This window comes from Epinephelus moara, chromosome 6, assembly GCF_006386435.1.
Source record: "Epinephelus moara isolate mb chromosome 6, YSFRI_EMoa_1.0, whole genome shotgun sequence".
NCBI classification, from domain to species: domain Eukaryota; kingdom Metazoa; phylum Chordata; class Actinopteri; order Perciformes; family Serranidae; genus Epinephelus; species Epinephelus moara.
In genome coordinates this window covers 26,361,123-26,385,054 of record NC_065511.1, presented here as the reverse complement: position 1 = coordinate 26,385,054, position 23,932 = coordinate 26,361,123, and the positions used below count along the sequence as shown (strand labels likewise).

Genomic DNA, 23,932 nt, shown 5'->3' with positions numbered 1-23,932 from the left:
ACGGGGTTTAGTGGCCACCGAGATTTACGACTAAGCCCACTGAGATGGTATACAGCTCTCGCAAGAAACTTTGGTTGTAAAGCTGGTTGCAAAATATGACAATGAATTCAAACATATGAGACATATACAGCATCCAGAAACGAGCAAAAGATCATTATCGTCAGCGTTGAGTCAGCTGTGTGGTCGATCATTGATGCAATCTAGAGGAGTTTTTTCAACTCGCAGCTGTTAGCAATTAGCATGTCATCTCCTCCAGCATGGGAGTTTGACATATTATTGTGATTACATGTTTACCATGTTTTGTGCGAGGCTGCTTTCACCAAAGCCATATTGGCCTCTCATTACAGCTGCACACTCTAGTTCTTGGAGGAACGTGACTCTGGTAATAAGTAAAATGCTCCTAACATTTCTGAGCTTAGATTCAAAATATAAAGTGACATGAAACGTAAGAGAATCTTCATGGTATTGTTTGCGTCAGGGCAGCATAAGACTACTACTTGCAACTTCAGACATTCTGGGAAAACTCCTCTGTCAGCACATTGTAGTTTATACTGCAGGAACACACTTGCATGAGACTGTATGTGAAATATCTAGAATGTGGGCCATAGCCAACGGTAATACAAGAAACCTGTCAGCTTTAGAAAGTGTTCTCTGCGTTAGCGGCTACCTCAACAACTCCCCCCCCCCCCCCCCCCCCAAAGCCTCTGCCAATCACAGGTAGTATCTCACACAGATCACTGTCATAGGTGCTAGAATTGACCGACAGGCTTTGTAGCGTCTAAAAACACACAACTTCGCTGGGAGTGACACGTTCACTGACATTATGGAAAGCTCAGTAACTGCCATAACAGACCTTTTTACTGTAGCTGAACATAAAACATTTCCAACAGTGACAGAATCCGTGCAGTTAACATCACGTCAGCAGGAGGATAAATATGTTCTCTTTCTTAAAATGATTGCATTTTTAATCCACATTTAACAGAACCATGTATTTTTTAAAGTTTATACATGATAAAATATCCATTTTAAAAGGATAGATTGACATTTTGGGGAATACAATGCTTTCTTGCCAAGAGTTTTATGAGGAGATTGATATCATTCTCACATCTGTCCAGTAAATCTAAGGCTATATCCAGCAGTTAACGTAGCTTAGCATAAAGACAAAGCATCTCACTTGTTGTAAAGAGATGCACAGCTACACATCAGCTACACTTTCACAATACTGGTCAGTTAGTCGTTGATGTTATTTTCCTGTCACGCTGAACTGTGCATGGAAAAAACTTGAGCTAATTTGCCAGGAGTTGCTTTCCTCCGTTTCCTTAACAACAGAGAAAAAGCCCCCCCACCCACCACACACACACACACACACACAAAACCCCTGCCTTCCTCCCTCCCCTCTTCCCCGAGCTTGCCCTTTTTAGGCTGTTCCTCTTTTTTTCCATCTGAAAAGGGGGATAGTATGACAGCTTTTCCTGCTCCTTGTGGATTGGAGCCGGGAGAGAGAAAACTCTGTTACTCACTCCGTCTCCAACTTTGAGAGGAAGTTACCACCTCTTCCCCAGACTCTGTACACACACACACACGTTCAGGCAGACACACACACACACTCACACACGCTCTTCGGGACTTGACCACAGCAGAAACAGGGAATCAACTGAAACAGTCAGGACTGCTTGTAATGCTGTGTCTCTTTTCAAAATTTGGAGGGAAAGAAGGGCAGTTTGCCTGAAGCTTTCTGTGTGGACTGAGCACTTTGAGAGAGACGTTTCTTGTCATCACAGACCGGTGAGTTTGACAGTTTGTTTCAGTGTGTGTGCAGTGCCATAGAAACTCCAGTGAACCGCAGCTTCTCTGTCACTGTACTTTTACAACAGAGGAACTTTGTTGTTGTGTGTCTGCAGTTTTAATGCTCTGCATCTGAAGTGAACAAAATCATTAGTTTGGCAGGCTTGTTTAGAGGTGCGTGTGTTTGGGAAAACTTCCATGTGCTATAAACTTTGATATCTGGTTTCCATCACAGCCGCTCTAGTAAGTTTTTACTCCACGTGAGCTTCTTGTGTAAGTGTTTATATTATTAAATAACCATGTGTGGTGAAATATTGCAGAGAGGTGAATGAGTTTTGGTCACAGCAGAGTTAACACATTGATAAAGCTGTTTTATGCATGATGTTGACTTTCTTTAAAAACCCTGTCTTATTGCAGCAAAAGCACTATGTTTTTGCCACTCAGTCCGCATACATCTAAGCAGAGTCAGTGCATCACACTGTAGTCCTGCTAACAGTGTGTGTTTATCATGTTTTTAGTGAACTGCTGCCAAATAGGAGCTGATGCAGCACTTATAGTTGATACAGGACAGGACAGCACGGGTATGGCTTTCCTCTGCAGCTGCACATTATTGGCTAACCTTGTGGTGATGAATTAGTTGTCACCTTGCTACAATCAAAGCAAACATCCTGTCGCTTTTTGTATTTTTTCGTGCGGCCAAAAAGAGCAGACGTCACATAATCAAAGAGAACTGAGGTGGGAGACGTCACATGATCTCAAAAAGAGGCATGAAAAGTGCACACATGTTGCATATGGCTCTGTTTCTTTTTCAGCTGTTCCCCCTTTTTTTGCATGAGCTCATAGAAACGCTGCAGGACAGCAGCTGGCCATATGCTCCAGCTCCCATAGCTCTCTATCTCTCTCTCTGTCAGCTGGACATTTGTGGTTAACACCGCTTATCAGGGAGAAAGCGAGGTGATGGGTGGAGGCAGGATAAGGCTGGGTTGCTCTCAGGGGTCTCCTTTAATTTACACACTCTGAGTGGGCTGGCAGCACTTTAGCTATGCCTCCTCCGCTCATCAGATAACCTTCCATAGGATGAGTGTGAATGCTTGGTTAAGTAACCCCTTCAAGTGCGGCTGGAAAGAGCTGACTCCTGTGTGACCTCTCTGAACTATTCATACCAGCAGACTTTCCTTCTTCCACTGAACTCACTTATCAGTCGGCCTGTCTTATCTGTCCTGAGGATGGTTGTTAACTTACTCTATTTACCCAGGAGTCAGAGGTCAGACTGTGATTTGAGCTGCTTGTCTAAACTCCCAGGGTACCAATCTGTTTGCAGAGGGGAGATACAGAAAGTTTCAGCCTACGCAAAGCGGAGATAAGTCAAGAGAAAAGAACCCCTGTAGACAGATTTACACAGTGACAAGGAATGAACACAATTGCTCGCAAGAAAAGAAGTGAATGTGCTCTTATCACAAGAATAATGAAAAAAAAAATTGGTACACAGTGATGCCATATTGTAGAAGTCCTGGAGCAGCACCACAGACAATGACTTTTGAAGGCTTTCAAATGAGTTTTATTCTGTAGCAGTGCTGTCTTATCATAAGTTAGTTCCACAGGAGGTCCTCATACTCACACTCATACAGCGGCTCCTTTAATTCTTCAGTTTCTCATTTAGTGTCTGGCTTAACGAGAGGAATACTTTATTAAAAAATCAATCATCTTGGATTGTTATTGACCACAGAACAGTAATAACAACAAGGTTATTTGAGACTAAAGTGTCAGTTCAGCAATTTAGGTTTTAATGTATATATATATACAGTATAATGTGTCTCTTATGTACTTGGACACGCAGAAAATTCTGCATCTAGAGTTCACCGCTGGTAGGTCAGATTCTGTGTTGCAGCATTGTGCAGAAAGCTAGTGCAAACAGAGTAGATGGAAAAGCTTCGCCATACATAAATTAAAATGATTTAATGTTTACTCCCTTTCACCGAAACTCTTCAAGGCTAGCTACAGTATTACTTACAGTTCAGCTGGGCTATTTGCAACACTGTAACCAGGCTCACTTACACACCCCAGCAATTTGTGCTTTTGCAGAATGTAATGGCTCAGTTTTCACCACATCACACTGACCTTAACTGTCCTCTGACTCTGATTGGCCTCTACTGGAGACAAAGGACAGTCATGACAGGTCATACAAGAACGATCAAATGCGCATCGCAAACAGACTGTGAGCAATTAAAGCATGAGAAGTTAAAATACAGTGATAATAGATTTCGTGGTGCAAACTCAGGCAATAACATCAGCTCAGCTTATCATCAGCTGATCTCTTTGAAGCATCTTCCTACAACAGAGGGATCCATTCAAACACATCTAATTGACCCTGCAGGTTTACTACTGGTGCTGCTGACTGTTATCTCTTCCTGCGATGAACTGCAAACTAAAAGGGCATCCTCGTATTCTTTTCTTTAAAGCTCCAGTGTGTAGGATTTAAGGGGATATATTGGCGGAAATGGCATATAATACAATAAATATGTTTTCTTTAGTATATAATCACCTGAAAACAAGAATTGTTGTGTTTCTGTTACCTTGGAATAAACCATTTTATATTCACATAGGGAGTGGGGACAAACCAAACACTGCCTTTAGTATTTGGTTTGTGTTTTCACGTCGGCCATAGTAGTAAGCAGCCCCACCATCAGAGCCACACTGATTTTTTTATGTGCTTTATTCTATGTTTTTAACGGTTCAAATCACTGGGTCTGTTTGTTTTGGAGAGTAAAAACCTCTATGATTAATTCAGCTCTCAGTAAAAACCTCTTGAACAATGAACATTGAAGGAATCCTAACCAGAAGTTTCAGCTGGTTGCAATATGCAATCCTCGCCACTAGAGGCCACTAAATCCCCTTAAAACACTGCTCAGTTAAGGGGATTCCTTATCTTTTGAACCAAGTGTCTTAAAACAAAAGGTATTTGCTCATGGCACTGGCTTCCATCATGCAGCAGTTGGGCTTTATTCATGCCTTTTTCAAACCCTTGTAAATATACAGTCCCACGGTCATCAGAGAGTTTATAGATAGCAAAAGATTTACTCAGTGCACTTCCCTGTTCATAAATGTATTGTTCAAATATGAATGGTGACGTTATGAATCTGACAACGCCAATACAAGAAATAAATGACAAGAACTTATGTTCTGCTCACCGCAGCTCTAATCTCACTCACATTAAGTAACCAGGATACTATTTTAGAGTAATAGCGAAAAAGGGAGTTTGATGAATGACTTGTCTCAGGAACTGTGTTTAGCAAAGCTCCCGTCAACCACTGATGCCTTACAGAGCTCAGGGCTTATTGCTCTCTTTTAGGAGCTTCACTGGTCCAGACACCCCCCTGTTTAGGCTCGGGCAGATGTTTGACATGCTAAGTCCAGTGGGTTTGCCTAAGCTTACAGTCCTATCTGGGCTACACACATGCACACACATATAAAGAGGGGCAACAGAAACTAAAACACACACAAAAATGCGCTTGAGCATGCACAGAAGTGGTTGCCATTTATTTTGTTTAAGGGAATACTTTGCCCACAAAATGATCATGTATATATCAATTAGTCATGCCGTGTTACCGTTGAGTTTGTGAAGAAAACTTTGTTTTTCTTGCATGCCTCTGGTGAATAAAGAATCCAGAAGTGGCAAACTAGAAGTGAAAGCACTGAAAGGTTTCACTTTAAGTCAGAAAGGGCTTAAGGCAAGGTAAAGCAACATGTTTGGGAAGCACTAAGCAAGCGACTGAATAAATGAGACCTGGATTATACTGTACGAGTTGTTTGAGAGTTTGAAAACAGATGTTTTGATTCAGTTTTTGCCGTTGTTCATAATGGTCCCCATTGACTTCAATTTATCAGCGATATTTTCTGTTTTTGGATTCTTGTTCACCATGGATGCATGTGATTGAAATAAAGTTCTCTTTATTAATTCAAAGTAACATGGCACTAATAGTGTGTTAAAAGCAGGCAGGAGTCAGCACCTCCAAATCTGAGGCCATGGTTCTTTGCCTGGCCTGGAAACACCTTGGGGTCCTCCAGGAAGAGCTGGAAGGCGTTGCTTGGGAGAGGGACATCTGGGGTGCTTTGCTTGGACTGCTGGCCTGGGTAATCGGATGAAAATGGATGGACTGATAGCATGAGTAATTGTTATATATAACAAGTCATTTTTGGGGGGTGAAGGTCAAATGGACCAGAACTCCATGTGTTTGGTACATTCATTGTTTAAAATTATATTAGCAAAAGAGAGTTGACCCAAGAGTGAGTTAGTCACAGTCTGGTGGTAATATTAAATAGACGATCAGAAAAAAAAATCTACAATCTACTCTAATTTAATGTCCTCAAAGATAGACAAAACAGCAAAGAGATCTCATTTTTCCAGACTGTACTCTTGTTTTGGAACAAAATCTCTCCAACCCCCAGCTCCACAAGCTAACAGCCATCACACGACATTTCACTCGCAGCCACAAAAACCAAACGACAGTATGATCTTCCCATGTGATAAAGAACTTTTCAGTAGACATTTGGATCTGCTCTGAAGAGTGTATTTACTTCTCTCTACTATAAAAAATATGATGACATTGTAATTCAAAGGGTACTATTACAGATGACAACACTGCTGATGTGTTTGTAATTACTACTGGTCACTAGCAGAGGTCGGTAGAAGTCATACAGGCCACTCAAAGGCCTTTTAAATAGCTATAAAGATACACCAGCTTTCCCTTTTCCAGCACAAGCTTAGTTCCTGTCACGACAACATCTCCTAAGTCTCGTGGAGCCACCACGTTCTTGAGCTGTATAGAGTAAATGCTACGGAGCCAATCATACAAAGGGCAAACACATGTTTTGTGTCACAGAGTAATCCGTAGGGTCCATGTAATTGATACAGTATGCGGCGTTGGTGTGCTGCTGGATGGTGGCCCAGATCGATGAGAAGGGTGAGATCATGACTCTATTTCTGGAGCTCTTAGTTTAGAATGATCTAAAGCCCTCTGTGCTTTAGAGAATCATAGAGGAATGTTCATACAAATCAATACCAACATATAGGAACATACACAGACAATCAGTAACTACCAACACACAGACACACACAAACAAACCCTTCCAGCAAACACACACAGCTGTGGTTCCAATGTGGCTTCCTACTGCCATGAGCGCTTCTGGATTTGCTTGATTGAAGCCGTGATAAAGCCAGTAGGAAGATGGTACATGGGATATCTCCTCTTAATTTACATAGTAAAGCATTCGGACTCTGCCTCACATCAGGAGCACATCTGGGTGCTATTAACCACTTGCCCTAACCCCCAACCTGGTCCCGTATCTCCATTACCCTCCCATTACCTGCCAGAACCCACAAACCATGCTCTTCACAGGGCAAGCAGTGCACTGCGGTTCACGTTTTATAACATGAGGATACACAAGGATTCATCAGGGCAAGGGTTGTAGTTACTCTGAGCCAAGCTGGCGTCAGATTGGCATACTGAGTCATGTTGAATTTACAGCCCTTGTTGAAAAGTGCAGCATGTAAAGTCAAATAATAACTCGCTGACAATGCCTGACTGGTTTGATTCTGTGTTTACTCCTGGAAAAGTTTTTTTTTTTTTTGTCTTTGAAAGAAAAGCTGTTGTTCATTGAGTCTATGTCAAATAAAGTGCATGCCCAAAGCCAAATACATCAACACATGACTAAACAAAGCTCTCTTTCAGCTCTATATCAAACACTAAACCATATTCAAGGCATTTGGATAAGATCGAGTCGTCTAATGGGAAAAAAATGTTGAAGTTTGAATGCCGAACAAACACCACAGGTTTAGTTCTGAATTTATTCCCAGTTAAGACCCACTTGAGAGGAAACTTAATAAAAGTTGGGCAAGTTCTGACTTTGCATTCGTTGGAGCTGTTTGTCTCCGCTGCTGGCAAAACACTATAGTTCAGATGAGGGTCAAATGTGATTTCAAATGTTTGTTAGTGTTTACCTGCAGAGAGCATTACATGGGTGCATGTTTTTCACATCAGGATATTCAGTATCACAGTCTCCTAAACAAGAAACCAATACACTGTCTCTAGAGTTCTTTTTGGGCAATCTGAGAGTAATGAATAGCTTCTTTGAGGCACTGACGAGACAATCTTCTTCTTGTGAGACTGCAGATGATCAAACTTAATCACGATTATGAACATCTCCAGACTTTGTGTCCTCGTTATGCGTAACAGTTGAGGCTGACAGTTGATTGTTGAACTTGGAAACAGCAGTTCACGAAAACATCTGCACTCTAGGATGTCTTGTTATCTGTTCTGTGCTTGTCTTCATTAGCAGATGTCTCCGAGCTCTACAACAAGTGAGCAAACTTCATCTGCTGACGAACACAGTTTGATATGTTTGAAAGCACCAGAACGAGCGCCCGGACCTTTGTTTGAGATTGTTTTTTCAACTGCTGTTTTTAAGTATTTGAACAGGCACGATCTGCGTCACCCAATTTTTATGACCTTTCGCCGAAGAGGGGAGAAACACAACTGAAATCTGCATCAAGATCTGGAAAATACTTGGCAAAAATCTGCTCTGAGTGTTTTTTCTTCTGCTTCTCATCCCACCTTTAGTCCTCAATCTAACTTGACTCTTTTTACAAAATCAAACAAACTCTGAAGGTATTCCAAATACTCTCTGACCCAGGTCTGCTCAAGGTCACCCTCACCTGGTGCTCCATGCCTCTGTCCTGATGGCAACCACATGCCTGTCTTGTGTCCAAATGCAACAGTTTTCCTCTCAGTCAGATACTCTGGCAGGCCTTGACAAGGGAGGAAGCAGCACTAACGGTCCGCACAGCTTGAAACCCAAGATCTTCATGTCAAGAGGAACCTGGGGAGAAATACACTCTTACTTTCTCCAGAAATGTGACATGTCCTTTGCAACCTTCTTGGATGTGAAGAAAAGAAATTGCTGCAGCTTCAGCAAGAAATTACCTTCATCCTGTGGAGCTTCGTGAATGCTTTCACAGACACTGCGAACACAGATCTCGGTTTGGACAGTGTTTCTGTTTACCGAGTGGAAAGTAATCGCCTGCACCTCTGCTGTTTTGGGGGGGAGCTTGAAGTTCCATTATGTTTTAGTACTTGGAGACTGTTTTCTGGCTTGATTACAGGTATGTGATAGATAGCTGCAGATACTTTTGTCATACAGTTTCAAACTCTTTGGCTGTTTGGAGGTTACTGTTAACCTTTCATCAGCTACTGAAAGAATTTCTTCATCAGTGAGAGAATAACTGAGCCAAGACTGAGCTTTGATACAGTATATTTATTTAAGGGGAGCACAGAGAGTTTCAGAATGTGCTCTGTGAGCTGAAAATAGTGTCTAAACTACCCAGATTGGCTTGTTTGATGTTGTGCATCATTAAGTCCAGACTTTTTTTCAGTAGCAGCCACAGAATCAAAGCAGAGACATTTAATGAACACAATCAAGAGCAAAGACACTATGTAAGATGCCATAAATCCTAACGGTAGCCTCTGTGATCTCCCTCACCAGAGTCTGTGTGTGGACTTAAGTATGAAAACAATGAAATGTGATTACATTCAAATCTGGCTATTTTCATTCTGTGAAGCTTTGTCCTAGGCGAACCACAAAAAGACCATCCGTTGTGCCAGCAATTGTTGCAGCTACGCTGAAATTCTAAGTATTAAAAACATTTCTTTCCCTCTGCGGTTCGGCGTGTGTCATTACAATGAGGAAATAACACCGACTCGCTCCCTTGTGTAATCTGACCTTTTCATCTTCTGTGTATAAATCAAATGTGGCTTGACTCCCCGCATAAATTCCACTGAAGGGTTATGACTTTGATTTCTTCATCGTGGAAGAGGAGTAGTGTGGTCGGACGGTTTATGAAACAAGTATTACTGGTGAAGTATCTGGGGAAAAGTGCTTCTATTCTGCGACGGACTCTCGCTTTGGAGGTCTGGCCCTGTTAGGAGGCAGCTGATGAATTGGCCAGCTGACATCTGTGTACAGAAGCCAGCTCAGTCATTCTGTCACACTTATCTTAGACAATGGCGGTGATGCTGAAGGAATGCTCTGACCTGGATGCTGTCTCTGCGGAAAGGGACAAACCGTGTGGGAAGGAAGGGCCATTGTGGTTATCTCTAAGTTGATAACGAAAATATCACACTACATGATAGTTTGGAGCTTTGCTTCCTCTCAGCTCCTCAGTCCAAACCAAAGTAAACAATGCTCAGTCAGAAATAGTGTTTGACCTCTTCTCAGGCCACCACACCATAATGTGTTTGTGCTGGAGTCTGTCTGAACACATTTTCTGCTGTGACCTTATATAAATAACCTCGCTGACTGACAGGTTTTTGGGAAGACTTTGTTGTGCTAACCTTTATCACTTGTAACTGGTATTATATTTTGTTTTGATTTAATACAAGATAAAGAGATGTAGACATACGTTTCCCACACAGATTTAGCTACATCAGGATGGGTTAAATGATTATTAGATAGTCAGCAGCGTGCAAAGGACAGAGGAAGGGGATTCCTGAATGTTTGACCTCAGGATATGCGGCCAGGAAAGAACAAATGATGAGATAGCAAGGTTAAAAAATAGCACCAAACATTAATGTCACAGGAGCTCAGATGTGGCGCAAAGACACGTGCTGCTACTGGTTTGGCTGGGTCATTGGAAAATAACATTTTAGCTGTCTTTTATCTTTCGTTTCATGCATTTGACTCTAGATATGCAATTACTATTTGTAACTAAATAATAAAAGGCTGCGGAAAGCTTGTATTTAACACCGTACATGACGAGTTCCAACCAGAGTTATTATAGTTTGGTATTTTTTAGAGTGGGTTTGCTCATTTTAGTTTATTTTTTAAAGATGTTTCAGTTTCAGTATGAGTTTGTTTAGTATGAGGGTTTTCTTTTTAATAATATAGGGGGTAAGGTAGGGTGAGGTGAGGTGAGTTGAGGTGAGGTGAGGTAAGGTGAGGTAAAACTTTAATGTCCTCGAGGGGCAATTTGAGATACAGACTGTAGTCATGAGTACAACAAAACAGACAGTACAGTACATAACACACAGAATCCAGTATCCCACTCTATCAGGGGTAAATCAAGGACAATTAGGGGTCACTGCAGGTTAAGATAAGCGATAGCAGACAGGACAAAGAACGATCTGTAGCGCTTAGTGCTGCATTTAGGGAGGCAAAACCTCCGCCCTGATGGAAGCATCTGAAACTCATGGAGGGGATGTTGCAAGTGTATGATTGTCTGGGGCAAGATTTCAGAAGCTCAGAACAGGTATTACAATACAAATACAATATTCTGTGAAGGCACTTAACTCCAATTCATGTAGACATCCAGTCTCACTAAAAGATGTGATATTTCCTGTATATTTTCTATTTAATTTTAGTCAGTTTTGCAATCTTGTTCAAGTTAATTTTTGTTTTTTCTAAGTCCACTTTTTATTTTCATGTATTGTATTTTATTTTATTTATTTATTTTTATAAATATTTTTTAATTTATTTTATTTTTATTTCAGTTAACTTAACACCTTATTTTAGCTGTTAGTTTAGTTTTAGTTCACTCCAATAACCTTGCATTTGAATTTTATTTTTTTTTATTTAAAATTTGTGCAGGTTTGCCACACAATAACACCATATGGTGCCTTGCTTCTTGAATATTCTCACATTTAACACAGAGCAGTTGGTGTGAACGCTCCCACCAGTCAGCACTCCTCAAAAAAATTACAGTTTAGAGTGTGAGAAGTGAAGTGAGAAGCTTTGTTTCTTTGTTTGTTTGTTTATTTGATTTATGCCAAAGTGCATGGTCTTAGCCAAAGTGACGAAAATATCATTTGGAGTTTGGTTTGTTCTGTTTGCTTTTTTGAGCCATTATTTGTGTCTCATTCATAATATTTACCACTAGGCAGTTTCTAATGCAACTCAAGTTTGAGGAAAACACGATGGGACAAAATGATACGTCAAATTGCTAATGCATGACTCTTTTGTTATAATTAGGGGCTCATATTCAAGGCTGTAGGGCAGGGCAACATCTGCAGTAGAAAAGCAAATTGGGTCACTTCGAGAAAATGACTGAAAGTTGAGTCATGGGATCAGTACAGAGCCGGGGAGGAGAAGGTCTGTTAATAATTTCCTTCTGGAGGTAAAACAAAAACACAACAAAACAACAGGGCAGGGTAATTAATGTTTAGGTAGGCTTTAAACAGGTCTCCAGTTGTCATGTACCACCAGTAACAGATGCCTGAGCTCTGAGGAAGCTCAAGTTTGCTGCATTCCAGTGTGAGAAGAGGCCCGTTCCTGTACTGTAGGTGTCCAGTCATTAGCTTTGACCTTGGCTTGAGGAAGAACTGTAGTCATTTGAGCCGTTCACTTTATTACCCTCGAGACAAAAACAAAATATCTCATTGAAAGCCCAGGTCTGCTTGGATAATGATGAATAGATTCCATTTGTAGGGAGGGATCAGGCTCTGCGGGAGGGTGGAGATGAACTTGTCCGTAATTGAAAAGGAAGGAAGCTCGACGGGAAAACAGCATGTAGGTTCATCCCTACGGTGCAACTGCAGAAACAAAAGGCCCATCGTCTCGCTCCCGTGGGGACCGAGGAGGTGGCCTGGAAAGCACGTTGCCATGGTGAGCGCTCTGTCACTTAGCTCCGAGCACTGTCTCGGTCAGGCACTCTGTAGTGTACATAGGATCTGCCAAGAGTCAGCAAGATCAAAATCAGCCCTGGAAAGCACAGAGGCTCAGTTAAACCAACTACAGCTGGCAGAGGAGCTTTTTCCTAAACAGGGCTACAAGTCAGAGAACTTCACAGCGCAGCATTTCTCGCAGCCCTCGATCCCCCACCTGGCATGTAAAGCGCTAACCCCCAGCACATTATAGGCCCTTTATTGAGTAAAGGAAAGTGATTCTGGGGCTTGTGTTGTCGGATTTTTGGCAGATTGTTGTGCTTTGAGCTGCTAGAGATGTGAAGGAACTTTGGCGTAGCAGGGAAACTTCAGATTTTGTCATTTTAAACCAGGGATGTTTTCCTCCCGTTAAAGGGAGGTACATTATCCACAGAGGTCTCTTCCTCTCTGAAACAAACGGACCAGGTGATTAAAACTGGTAAAACCACTGAATGAAGCAGTTTCACATTACAGTGTTTCTCCTATACACTGTTTGGCTCATTGCAGATGGGCTGCTAGCCCAACACCAGCTTATGTGTGCTAACTGGACCCAATTTGCTTTTTATCTCTGATAACTAAAGACCCAGACGTTCAGGAGATCTTTACCGGGAGCTGAATTATCTGCAGAGGTCTCTTCCTCTCCAAAACAAACCGAACAAGTGATTAAAACTGCTAAAACCACTGAATAAAGCAGTTTCATGTTACAATTCTGTGTTTCTCCTATGCTGTTTGGTTCATTGCAGACGGGCTGCTAGCCCAGCACCTGCTAATGTGTTGCTACCATTTTATCTCTGATAACTTAAGAACCAGATCAGGAGAGCTTTACCAGGAGCCGAATTCTCCGCAGTAGTCTCCTCCTCCCAAACAAATGGACCCGGTGATTTAAACCAGTACAAACACCAAACAAAGCAATTTTACAATGAAAATAATTGTTTTTCCAGTGCTGTTTGGCCCATCACAGAGAGGCTGCTGACTATGGTGTCGAACGCAAAAAGTCGAAAACAAAAACGTGAATGGCCCTATCTAGCGCCAGTGCTCGGTTTGTCTGTTCTGGGCTACTGTAGAAACATGGTGTTGCAACATGGCAGACTCTGTGGACAATAACCCGCTCCATATGTAGATATAAACGGCTCATTCTACGACTCGGCTCTTCAACGAAAACACAACAATTCTTATACTCAGGTGATTAAACACCAAAGAAATTATACTTGTATTCCATTTCTGCCAATTAATCCCCCTAAATCTCACACACTGGACCTTTAATTTCCAATCCTGCCGCAAACAGCATTTTTTAAAAGTCTCACTGAAATTAACTTTTTCCATGAGAACATACAAACCACAATGAAACAGCAGCTACTGGGCATATTTTTCCAAATTGTTAAAAGAGGACAAAACTGTTCTGGCGCTGTCATCTTCAGTGATATGCTACTGATTGTGGCATAATGCAGTCCAGCACAACAACACTAACTACAGCCTCAATGTTAAACATGTTCTGACAGTGTCCTAACTGGCAGATCATTTGTATTAGATTGCAGTGAATTGTATAGGTGTACCTAATAAAGTGGCCATGGAGTGCACATTCCTGTGTTTTTTGCGGTATGTGCATTTTACCCTCAAGACATCACAGTCAAACCAGTGAAAACTGAAAAGCCTGCCTCTAGTCTCTAGCTGGACCGTGTATCCTGCAATAGGCCTGTCGCTGTTTGCATTGCAGACGCCTCACCGAGTTTGGATCTAATGTGGCTTGACGTCTGTCTGTGTGTGTGTGTGTCTGTCTGTGTGTGTGTTTGCTCTTGTCTCAGGGTGGCCAAATGAACTGTTTAGCCTGAGGACCAAAGATCACAGGCCCTGATTCAACAGCGAGGGAGAGAAAGGGAGAGGAGTGTGATCATTTCGCATCCATTCTCCAACTTCTCATTACACTATGAGCCGGGACTGAGGACGGGCTTCATAGTTTCATTTTGTGGTAAGTTTCATACTTGATCTTGGCTCCACTTTTTGTTTACTTCTGCTTTTACAGGAGAATGTTTGTTGTGTTGTAAAGTTCATTAGTGCGCCACAATACATATGGCTTACATGTGTGGTTTTATGCTTGAATTTTACTAAAGGCAACATCAACAAATACGCACAACTGTTGCATAAATCACATCATGATACAAATCGGGCACTGAGGTTATCAGTGGGTGCAATTTGGAGGTAAACGCAAACACAAACATGCGAATTGTGCAATTTGAGGACATCCATACGATCTGTGTGTAGGCTTAGTGACATGTGGTTCGACTTAGCGAAAAGTGCGTACACGTAAGAGTGGGACGGCTTCAGAGTTCATCATCTCACATGAACGGCCAGCCACAACACAAAGCACATGTTAGAGGGGAACAGCGCTAACACTTAGCTGGAAGGATTAAAGGCACCTCCTTTTTATTTTGAAGCGGTCTCTCCTCTGTTGCCATCAACACTCTCTTATGTGTCTCAGGGTGCAACACCGTGATGTCATCAAGCCAGGGAGATGGAAAATGTTCACAAAATGGCAAAGCAGAGGGGAAAAGCACGAGTCAGCAGGAAAGGGCTGCAGGGTGGAGGAGGAGGAGGAGGAGGAGGAGGGGAGCTAAGAAAAGGTTGACGGAGGAAATACAGAGAAACCCAGCAGCAACACGACCCTGATTTGGTATTTCATGCAGGCAAATCCAATAATAATTTATTTTTAGATGAGAAACAGACTTGCTTCTTTTGAAGACAAAAGCTAGTGAGCGAGGAGGCAGCATGAAAGAAACACAGCCAATGTAGATAATAAGGAGAATGACTGTTCTTGTATCTCATCTGGTGCACGGCCCCACGGATTTTTACTTTAAGAAAGACTTCCTTGGGAGTGTTTGGAGCCACGGCCACACACGGAATGGCTCAAAAACACAATGGAGCTCCTCAGACTGGCAGGATGCCAGGAGGACAGACAGCTTAAATGTCAGGGACACAAAGTCCAAACAATACATGTCAACAACACACTGCTCTTTACCTCCGTGCTCCACAAATTGATCTGGGAGTCCCATCAGGCAGGAAGGAGTCCTTTGTGGCTACTTGGAAAATTGACTCTTGACCTCCTTTATGGAGGGGCTGTCATGGTTCAGAGAGAATGGCGGAGGCAGAGTGCCATGTGCCAAATGCGTTATGATGATCCCAGATGAAGCCAGTACTTTAGGAGGATACAGAGGAGCTTTTGTCTGACACTTGGAGGCCTCATCCCACCCACCCGAGGGCATATGAAGAAGTACCGTGGTCAGTGGGTTTGACATGCAGGCGCTGCACAGAATGTGACACTGGGGGAAGACTGCTCGGGAAATATTTCAAAGACTTTCAGCACCTTGAAGAGTATTGATACGCTGTCTGGTTGCATTATACACCAAAGTCAGATGAGTCATATGTTTGTTGTTTTTCAGGTCTGAAGAAATCAAACGTAAGATCACCATGGATGTGAAGAAAAAAGAAATGGACCTCCTGAGCAACAGCATAGCTGCATATGCTCATATCAAGGGTAAGTCACACCCAGTACGTCAACCTGTGTTCAGGATTTCTACCCAAACAAATCAAGTAACAACATTTTACTGTTTCTGAAGTTGCTCATTTTATCCTTTCCTCAGCAAACCCAGAGAGCTTCGGCCTTTACTTTGTGCTGGGAGTGTGTTTCGGCCTGGTGCTGACGCTCTGCCTCCTGGTCATCCGCATCTCCTGCAAGCCGCGGACCAACATGGCCCCCTCCACGCCTGAGAAAAAACAATTAAAGGACATCAGTGAGGAGGACGAGGAGAGCGAGGACGATGAGGACGAAGACGGGGACGATGTCGAGGCACCTATCACTTTGCCCAGCACAGAAATCCCTGTTGGTAATCACACCAGCCAATCAGACGGGACACTGAGTGTGAACGTATTTACTTCAGCGGAGGAGCTGGAGCGGGCGCAGCGTCTGGAGGAGAGGGAACGTATCATACGTGAGATCTGGAGGAACGGCCAGCCGGACATCCTGGGGTCAGGGACAGGGACTATTGGAAGAGTGCATTACTACTAAGATAAACGAGGCTTCAAGGGAAACACTGTGGGCTCTGTGAAGGACGGACATAGACTTCTGGGTGGGCTCGATGTCCCTGAGGCCTGTGAGACTTGTGTTAGATACAAAGCAACATCATGGACGGCAATGATGTGCCAACAGCTCAGACAGAGCTGAACTATGTGATATTGCACTTCCTGTGTAGCAACATGTCCAACTGACTACATGAAATGAAACCAAGTGGTGTCTTAAAGCCTGATTAATGCGTATGGAAAAGATGCAGTATGAATGTGGGAGCTGATGGACACTTGAAGTCTATTGAAATGTATGGCGCTTATGACAAAAATGCACACATCTGTTTATGTATAAGTGGAAAAAGAAAGCATATATTTGGACAATGTATGTACTGTATTTTGCCATGAAGATTATTTGAGTTTGCGGGGAAGAGAAAACACTTTCAGGTGTACTGTTAAAGGAAATTACACTATTTGAACAAGGGTCAGATTACATAGTCTAACATAAAGACAATTAAAATCGGAGTCTTTAATTTATGAGTACATTAACCCATGTCTGTGTTTTCAGGGATTATTCCACCAAAGGAAATGACCGAATTAAAGCATTACGACGAAACCGTTTGCTGTTGTTTCTCTTCGTAACGCCCAGATGTCAGACAAATATACAGCAGAGCTCATTTTCTGTCTATCTTTGGGCCATGGATTTATAATCAAGATAAAGACAGAGGGAGACGGGGGAAATTTTGCTAATAAGATTAATGGAAAGGTCATTCTTTGTCATTTGTTATTACTGCTTAATGTCTCCCATGTGTGCCTTAAAAGGTTAGAAATACAGTTTTCTAATAAAATTTCTGGGAACTCCAAAATGACAGCAAATGTTTTTACAAGGCTCTGGTGGAGTCGGACATTAGGGTTGTTACAGATGTGTTGATAACAGAGAGGATGGGATAACTTAGAGTGAAATTAATTTCCTCTCTAAAAAAGTCTGCTTCAGGTAGACAAATCAGATTCTCTGACATATCATGATAAAACATATGGCTGAAATTTCTGTTTCTGTCACAGATTTTGGCGTAACACTGGCTGTGATGTACTCTACTGTGTGTTCCAATACCCATACCATACTATATCCTCCTGAGACCCTGTGTCCTCAATTGAAGACATCACATTTTGGGTTTACTTGACCTTCTACTTCATTTTACTTAACTTAGACCCATTGTCCTCATTCGTGGACACTTTTTGTGCCATCTAGTGGTAGTAAGACCACAATACACTAAAAACAAGATGGAAGCCATCTCTGCCAAGTCAGTCTGCAGCCGATCTTGACACAAAAGTGGACAAGGTCCAAACCCTGATCACATTTTATGGTTGAAACTTGTTTATTTATGATAAATAACGTTTGTAGTTTCATACGGCAACAAATTTGACCAATTTTAGCAACAGTAACAAGCTAAGACGATGTTAATTAGGAAGTACTCATTTGAGGACATTGGGGCTTTATTATTGTTGACAATGTGTAGCATTTTGTACTTATTGAGTCCTACTGATCCCAAATAGCTAGGAGAAATTAAAAATGCATACCAAACAAAAGTTCAGGTCTCTTCAGGGTCAGTTCAGGTCTGACGCACAATCCTCTGCACAGCGAACGTTACGTCACATCGACTGAGCTGCAAACATATGACAGCTGATTGACAGCTGTCAGAAGTCCCAGTGATGGATGACAGGACATTTAAGTAACAGTGGGTAATAAGCAGGCTACAACATTTGTGTCTTTCTCTTTGTTTAATTTTTACCAACATGGCAAGACAGTACTAACACATCCCAACTTAGGGGTACAGCAACTTCACTTCACTTCACTGTTAAGCACAAGGCACCCACTCTCTCTCATGTCTCACTCATACCTGTCCCCACAAAACAAGGGCAGGTAGGAGCCATCCCACTGCACATGAAAATGCAAATGAAACAATATATAAAGTGCTATAAGTGACAATGAAATAATAATTTACCACCGACTCAATAATGCTGAATTCATTACTGTCTAAATATAAATAATGTAACTTGTGTAATAAAAATAACCCCAAAACATAGTGTGTGCAGTAATGATGGTTACAATGGAAATATTAATTGTTTGAGTGAACAAAATAATCATAAATATTACAAACAACAACAGGATTTAACTATGAAAACAAAAATGACAGATGTAATTTGACTGCTGCAATTATAATATGTTAGAATCTAGAGTCTGTGCAGTTATAACTTTAAAGTTAAACTAAATACATCACAAAGTATCAACAGCAGAGGTCTCCAGGTTCATCTCCAGCCTCTGCAACTCTGTAAGTGGCGTTTGTTTTATCACCATGGTAACGGATATAAAAGCAAGAGGGTCACATTTCAGGGCGTAATGTTATGAGACAGTAGCATGTCCCGATCGTGTGCATCCTGCGTGCAACAGTATACATTTTAAGGGCAGCTGTGGTACCTACTCGAAGTAAAAAAGACAAAGTAAGATATTCGGAACGCACCCCGACAGTCTATGACGCGCACCCTCTGCATGACGTCGGCCCATCTAATCTGCAACACCTGCTCACAGGTTCACAGCCTCTACTGCAACTTATGTAGTGTTTCCCACTACAAGTCCAGTATTGTCACTTTAAAACGGTTTTATGGATTAAAAATGAAGTAAAGCAAATGCCATGAACATCAGCTGTCAACACACCACTTCAAGCCTGAGTTTTTCTTCACCAACTGAGGACCGCAACGCCTCCCTGGTTCCCCGTAAGATAAGTTGCTGCTCATTCCAACGTGTGTATTGTGAAAGATGTCTCGCATGTGTTAAGTTATCGTTTATGTGCTTGGCAAATGTTTTTAGCCACGCTAGCAGCGACCGAGACTCATCATAGTGCTTGGTCAGTATCTTAACAACTATGTCATTGATTGCCATGACATTTCGTACACATATTAAAGGGGGGCACCACCTAATTTAAGAATTCCAGTGTGTTATTAACGTGGCCCAGGAAAGTTCAATCAATATCTGTGAACATGAGTTAGTCTCTCTGAAAACCAGAAACCATAAAATTCATAAAAATATGAAACCAATTAAGTATGACAAAAGTTAATCTGAAGAGTGTATGCGACAGAATGTCAAGAGAATTACATGAGATTAACATACAAAACAACAACAACAGCAATAAAAAAAGAAGAAGACGATAAACAGGAGTACAAGCATACAGAGGTAAAAAAGTCTACTCAGTCAGACGATACCTGTAAAACTTAAATTAATAGCCCGGGCTATTATTTGCTTAAATCGCTGAACTCAACAGGCCTGTATTTGGGACAGGCGTCAAAATCCTTCCGAGACCCTGTGTCTTCATATGAGCACATCACATTTTAGGTTTACTTGCCCTTATACTTCATTCTACTTAACTTAGACCTGTTGTCCTCGTTCATAGACACTTTTTGTGCCATCTAGTGGCAGTAAGAGCACAATACACTAATCTTTGTAAAAACAAAATGGCTGCCATCTCTGCCAAGTCAGTCTGCAGCCGATACCAACACAAAAGTGAACAAGGTCCAAAACCTGATCACATTCTATGGTTGGAACTTGTTTATTTGTGATTAATAGTGTTTGTAGTTTGATATGGCAACACATTTGACCAATTTAAGCAACAATAACAAGCTTAGACGCTGTTAATTAGGAAGTACTCGTATGAAGACAGTAGGACTTTATTATTGTCTTGTTTAAGGACATTGGGACTTCATTATCGTTTCGTCTGAGGACGTTGGGACTTGATTATTGTTGACAGTGTTTAGTTTTTTATACTTATTGGGTCCTACTGATAACAAATAGCTAGGAGAAATTAAAAGTGCATACCAAAGGAAAATTTGGGTCTCAGGAGGATATGGGACAGGCCTTTAATTTCTTTGATGCAAAACTGCTCAGCAAAAACTGGGAATAACAATCAAATTGTTAATTTAAACCAGTATGAATATTACTTGTGTCGTTAGAGGTGTTCTGGTCCCCTTGGTGTCCCTAAGGAGGAGCTGGAAAGCATTGCTGTGGAGAGGGACGTCTGGGGTGCTTTGCTTGGCATGCTACCCCCATGACCCGGCTCCAGATAAGCAGATGAACAACCATGGAAATTATTATTCCTGTTCACAATGTGAGGATATTAGTTTGCTGACATTAGCAATTAGCATTTAAGTAGAGTTGATAGCGTGGCTATAAACTGGTTGTGTGTAGATGGTAACCACAGATTTGCGAACCCTAACCAAGTGCTTTAGGTGCCTGAACCTAACCAGACCAAAAACTGTAGCTTTATAACACCATAAAACAATAAGACAAGAATGTTTTGAAGCAGCTTGCGAGAGTTCTGCAAATCTAGTGTTACCATTGAGCCATGACCCAGTAAACTTTACGCCTTGCCAAGCTGTCTGTCTTTTGACCCTGCTGTCTGTTTGGCATGTTTTTGAGTCTGCTGGCTGCTAACTTCTGCTATGCTGTTGATATTTGTCTGCTGGCTGAATTTGCTCTTGTCTTGTTCAAACTGTGTATGCCTGCTTTCTTGTCTTATGCTGTGTGTATTCGTCTGCTGACTGAATTGTCTCTTATACTGCTGTACGCTGGCTTTTAATTTCATCTTTATCCTGCTGAAATGTGCTGGTTGTTAATGAATGCTCTTATGCTTTTGATATGTGCTGGCTGTCAATGTCTGATAACTATGTGCAGTGTGTTTGCACTGGTAGTAGTTGTGAATAACTGAACCTCTTCCCTGTTGTGACTCAGTTGGTTTTTGCTCTTAGTTGGCATGTGCACTGCGAGGCTTTGATGCTTTTTATAGGGGCTTAATTGCTTTTGTGGCATATTTCCTCCTGTGTTGTTGACATTATTTTTGTATGGTGCCTTCTGGCTTGTACATGTAACTGTTGTTTTGCACACAGCCTATTTATATAATAATTTCACTGACTTCATGAGAAACACAGCATGGCTTTATCACGCACAAGACAGCCATTTTCACATTTTCGTCATATCTGGCTTAAAGTAATGTTTCAGTGGGGTTTGTGTTTGTTTCATCATCCAGGTCAATTAGACTATGATCGCCATTCGGTGGCTGGTGTTTGGGGCAACTGGCTATTATGTGTTCCACAGTTTGTAGCGTCGGTGAAGATTCTCAGTCATCCAGGTCATGGTAATCATAAAATCGTAGGCAACTGGACTTGCTTGCGTTTCTTGTAGACGTTTGGCCTCTCACCCAAGACGCTTCTTCAGTTCTAACTGACTGGTACGAAGTTGCAGTCTTTAAACCCTGTGTGGGTGGGAACCCTTGCAGAGTCGTAGGGGTCACGTGAGCTCTTAGTTTCAGAGAGTTTGTAGTAGATCCCTGCATTATCCAAGAGACCACATTTTTGCATTGCTGCCCTGAGGCGTCCTTCACCTGTCCTCAGTCAAGCAAGGCTTGTCCATCGCTTTCGGGGCAGGTGCTGGCCAGGAACATCTGTGGGGTCTTCAATGTAGTGGTTGAGCCTTGATAGTCCTGCTAACTTCCACTGGTCCCACCTTCTTGCCTTGACCTTAGAGGTATCAGATGGTGTTGTACGGAGCAGTTGTTGGGCGTGTGTGGCAAAGGGGTGCCAGGACTTGAGACTGGCTGCTTCTCGTCTGCAAATGGACTTCATTCACCAACAGTGTGTATGCACAAATCTGTGCCTAAACCATGTGTACAAACGTTTTAGTAGAATTCTGGGGTTCATCAATATTTTCTTTGCTGAATTTGTTCTGCTCTGCAAACAGATTTAGAACTTCCTCAGACCATATGTACGCACAAATGAAAACTAAATGATGCATGTAAACATAGTCAATGCTGCTACACTCAGCTACAGTCATGATACTGATGGTAATCTGCTGTTAGCCTCTGCTTCATAACATTTCAAAAGAATGCTGTCTCAGTTTATTCACGGCTTGGAGGTGCTTTGTTGATTAATGGCCACACAGGAACCAGGTGCTCACTAGATAGTACATTCCCTTCATTGTGTGTGGTGTCTTGCAGGGGAATGGACCACACATAATAGAGTCCACATAATAGCCGGTGTCAGGCTCTGTGTCTAATATGGTTTTATGGGGAGTGTATTATCCTCACATCCACAATTCTGCTATTCTGACTTTGGTGACAGGGTCACAGCTTAGGTGGCCAATATCAACTCTGCATTCACATAATATTTCTGTTCCACTTCCATGTGAGATGGAGGATGGAAATACTGTTTGGCTGCCAATAAAGACTCACAGAACAATGATGATTTGCCCACACTGGGTGAATGTTTGTGCTGGACATTATCACATGTCAGTCTTTTAGTGGTTTGAGGATTTACAAGTTATAAAAGTATGAATTCTTGGCGTGTCAATAAAGCCTTACAAAGCAGAAAATATACTTAATACTCATCAGTGTCTGGCATGTGTTCACATTCTGCATGTTGGCCAATGTGGAGTCAGAAACGGCTGGTGTAGCGTTGCTCAAAGGAAGGTCTTGGTTGGAGATGGAGGCAGGCCAAGAACTTCCGCTAGAGTCGTCCTCAAAGTACAAACTGTGCTGGAGGAGCAGACAGGCTTCAGGTTTGCCTTGGGCCCCGCTCTGTTTTCAGATGGAGCCCACACTGAAGTCTTCTCTGTTGAGGTCTTGGAAAAGCCTCTCATGTGGTCATGGGTTTTCAGAAATCAGTGGCGCTGATGGCGTGGACTCTTTGAAGCAACTGAGTAATTACATTTGTATAAACCTCTTGTGAATGGCATCTACCTCCAAAATCGTAGGACCCAAAATATGTTTCGCTAGACCCACGATTCACTAATAGTGTCTTTTTCATTTTACAGGATGTAATCAGGATGTAATTAGAAGCACATATCTCAGCCTTATGGTAATTACAGTTATGAAACAATACATCAATAAAATTAAGTGAACATCATCATGAGGAAAATCCAGTTATGGAAAGCCATAAATCTGAACCACAACACAGCGTGGGAAAGACGAACATAGTACTTCAGACTGTCTTTTGTGGTTCTTTGGCTGATTCCAGAAACCAGCCTTTACAGATAATAACATCTATTGGCTACATTCATGCCGCTGAACTACCTCTTTAATTAATCACATTTTGTTGAAATGGCCAAAATCAAACCTTTTTGAGTCTAACATTGCACAAACCATACAGTTCTAAGGGTTATGATTCCCCTAAGTGAAAGGCTCCTTCTTAAAAAGCATTTTAGATATGCGGCAGATTTATTGCCATTTCCGATGAGGTCACACACATGATTTGTTTCTGCATCTGCCCAGCTCTTTTCTTTGACAGAGGCGAACTGTTCTTCGCCAGTTCAGCTCCTTTTTCTCTCTTTCTATTTTTAGCTCAGAGGGTTTTTTTTGTAT

General features: G+C 41.9%; 1 protein-coding gene and 1 long non-coding RNA gene across 3 annotated transcripts; one reads left to right on the top strand and one right to left on the bottom strand.

The window, feature by feature from the left end:
• The first annotated feature begins 1,499 nt into the window (after window positions 1–1,499).
• Window positions 1,500–17,145, top strand: eva1ba (eva-1 homolog Ba (C. elegans)). Of its 2 annotated transcripts, XM_050046695.1 has the most exons (4): window positions 1,500–1,785; window positions 14,279–14,442; window positions 15,911–16,005; window positions 16,112–17,145. In XM_050046695.1, the coding sequence occupies exons 3-4, from the start codon at window positions 15,939–15,941 to the stop codon at window positions 16,534–16,536; spliced, it is 492 nt and encodes a 163-aa protein (XP_049902652.1). In that variant the 5' UTR covers window positions 1,500–1,785; window positions 14,279–14,442; window positions 15,911–15,938; the 3' UTR covers window positions 16,537–17,145. The 2 variants fall into 2 exon arrangements, with proteins under 2 accessions (XP_049902652.1, XP_049902654.1); XM_050046697.1 differs by lacking the exons at window positions 1,500–1,785; window positions 14,279–14,442 and adding an exon at window positions 15,092–15,749.
• LOC126391766 (uncharacterized) lies at window positions 4,521–10,595 on the bottom strand. The gene is made up of 3 exons (XR_007570114.1): window positions 8,766–10,595; window positions 8,498–8,661; window positions 4,521–5,912 (listed from the first exon to the last, which is right to left on the bottom strand). It is a non-coding gene; the product is annotated as an uncharacterized LOC126391766 (long non-coding RNA).
• Window positions 17,146–23,932: the final 6,787 nt, after the last annotated feature.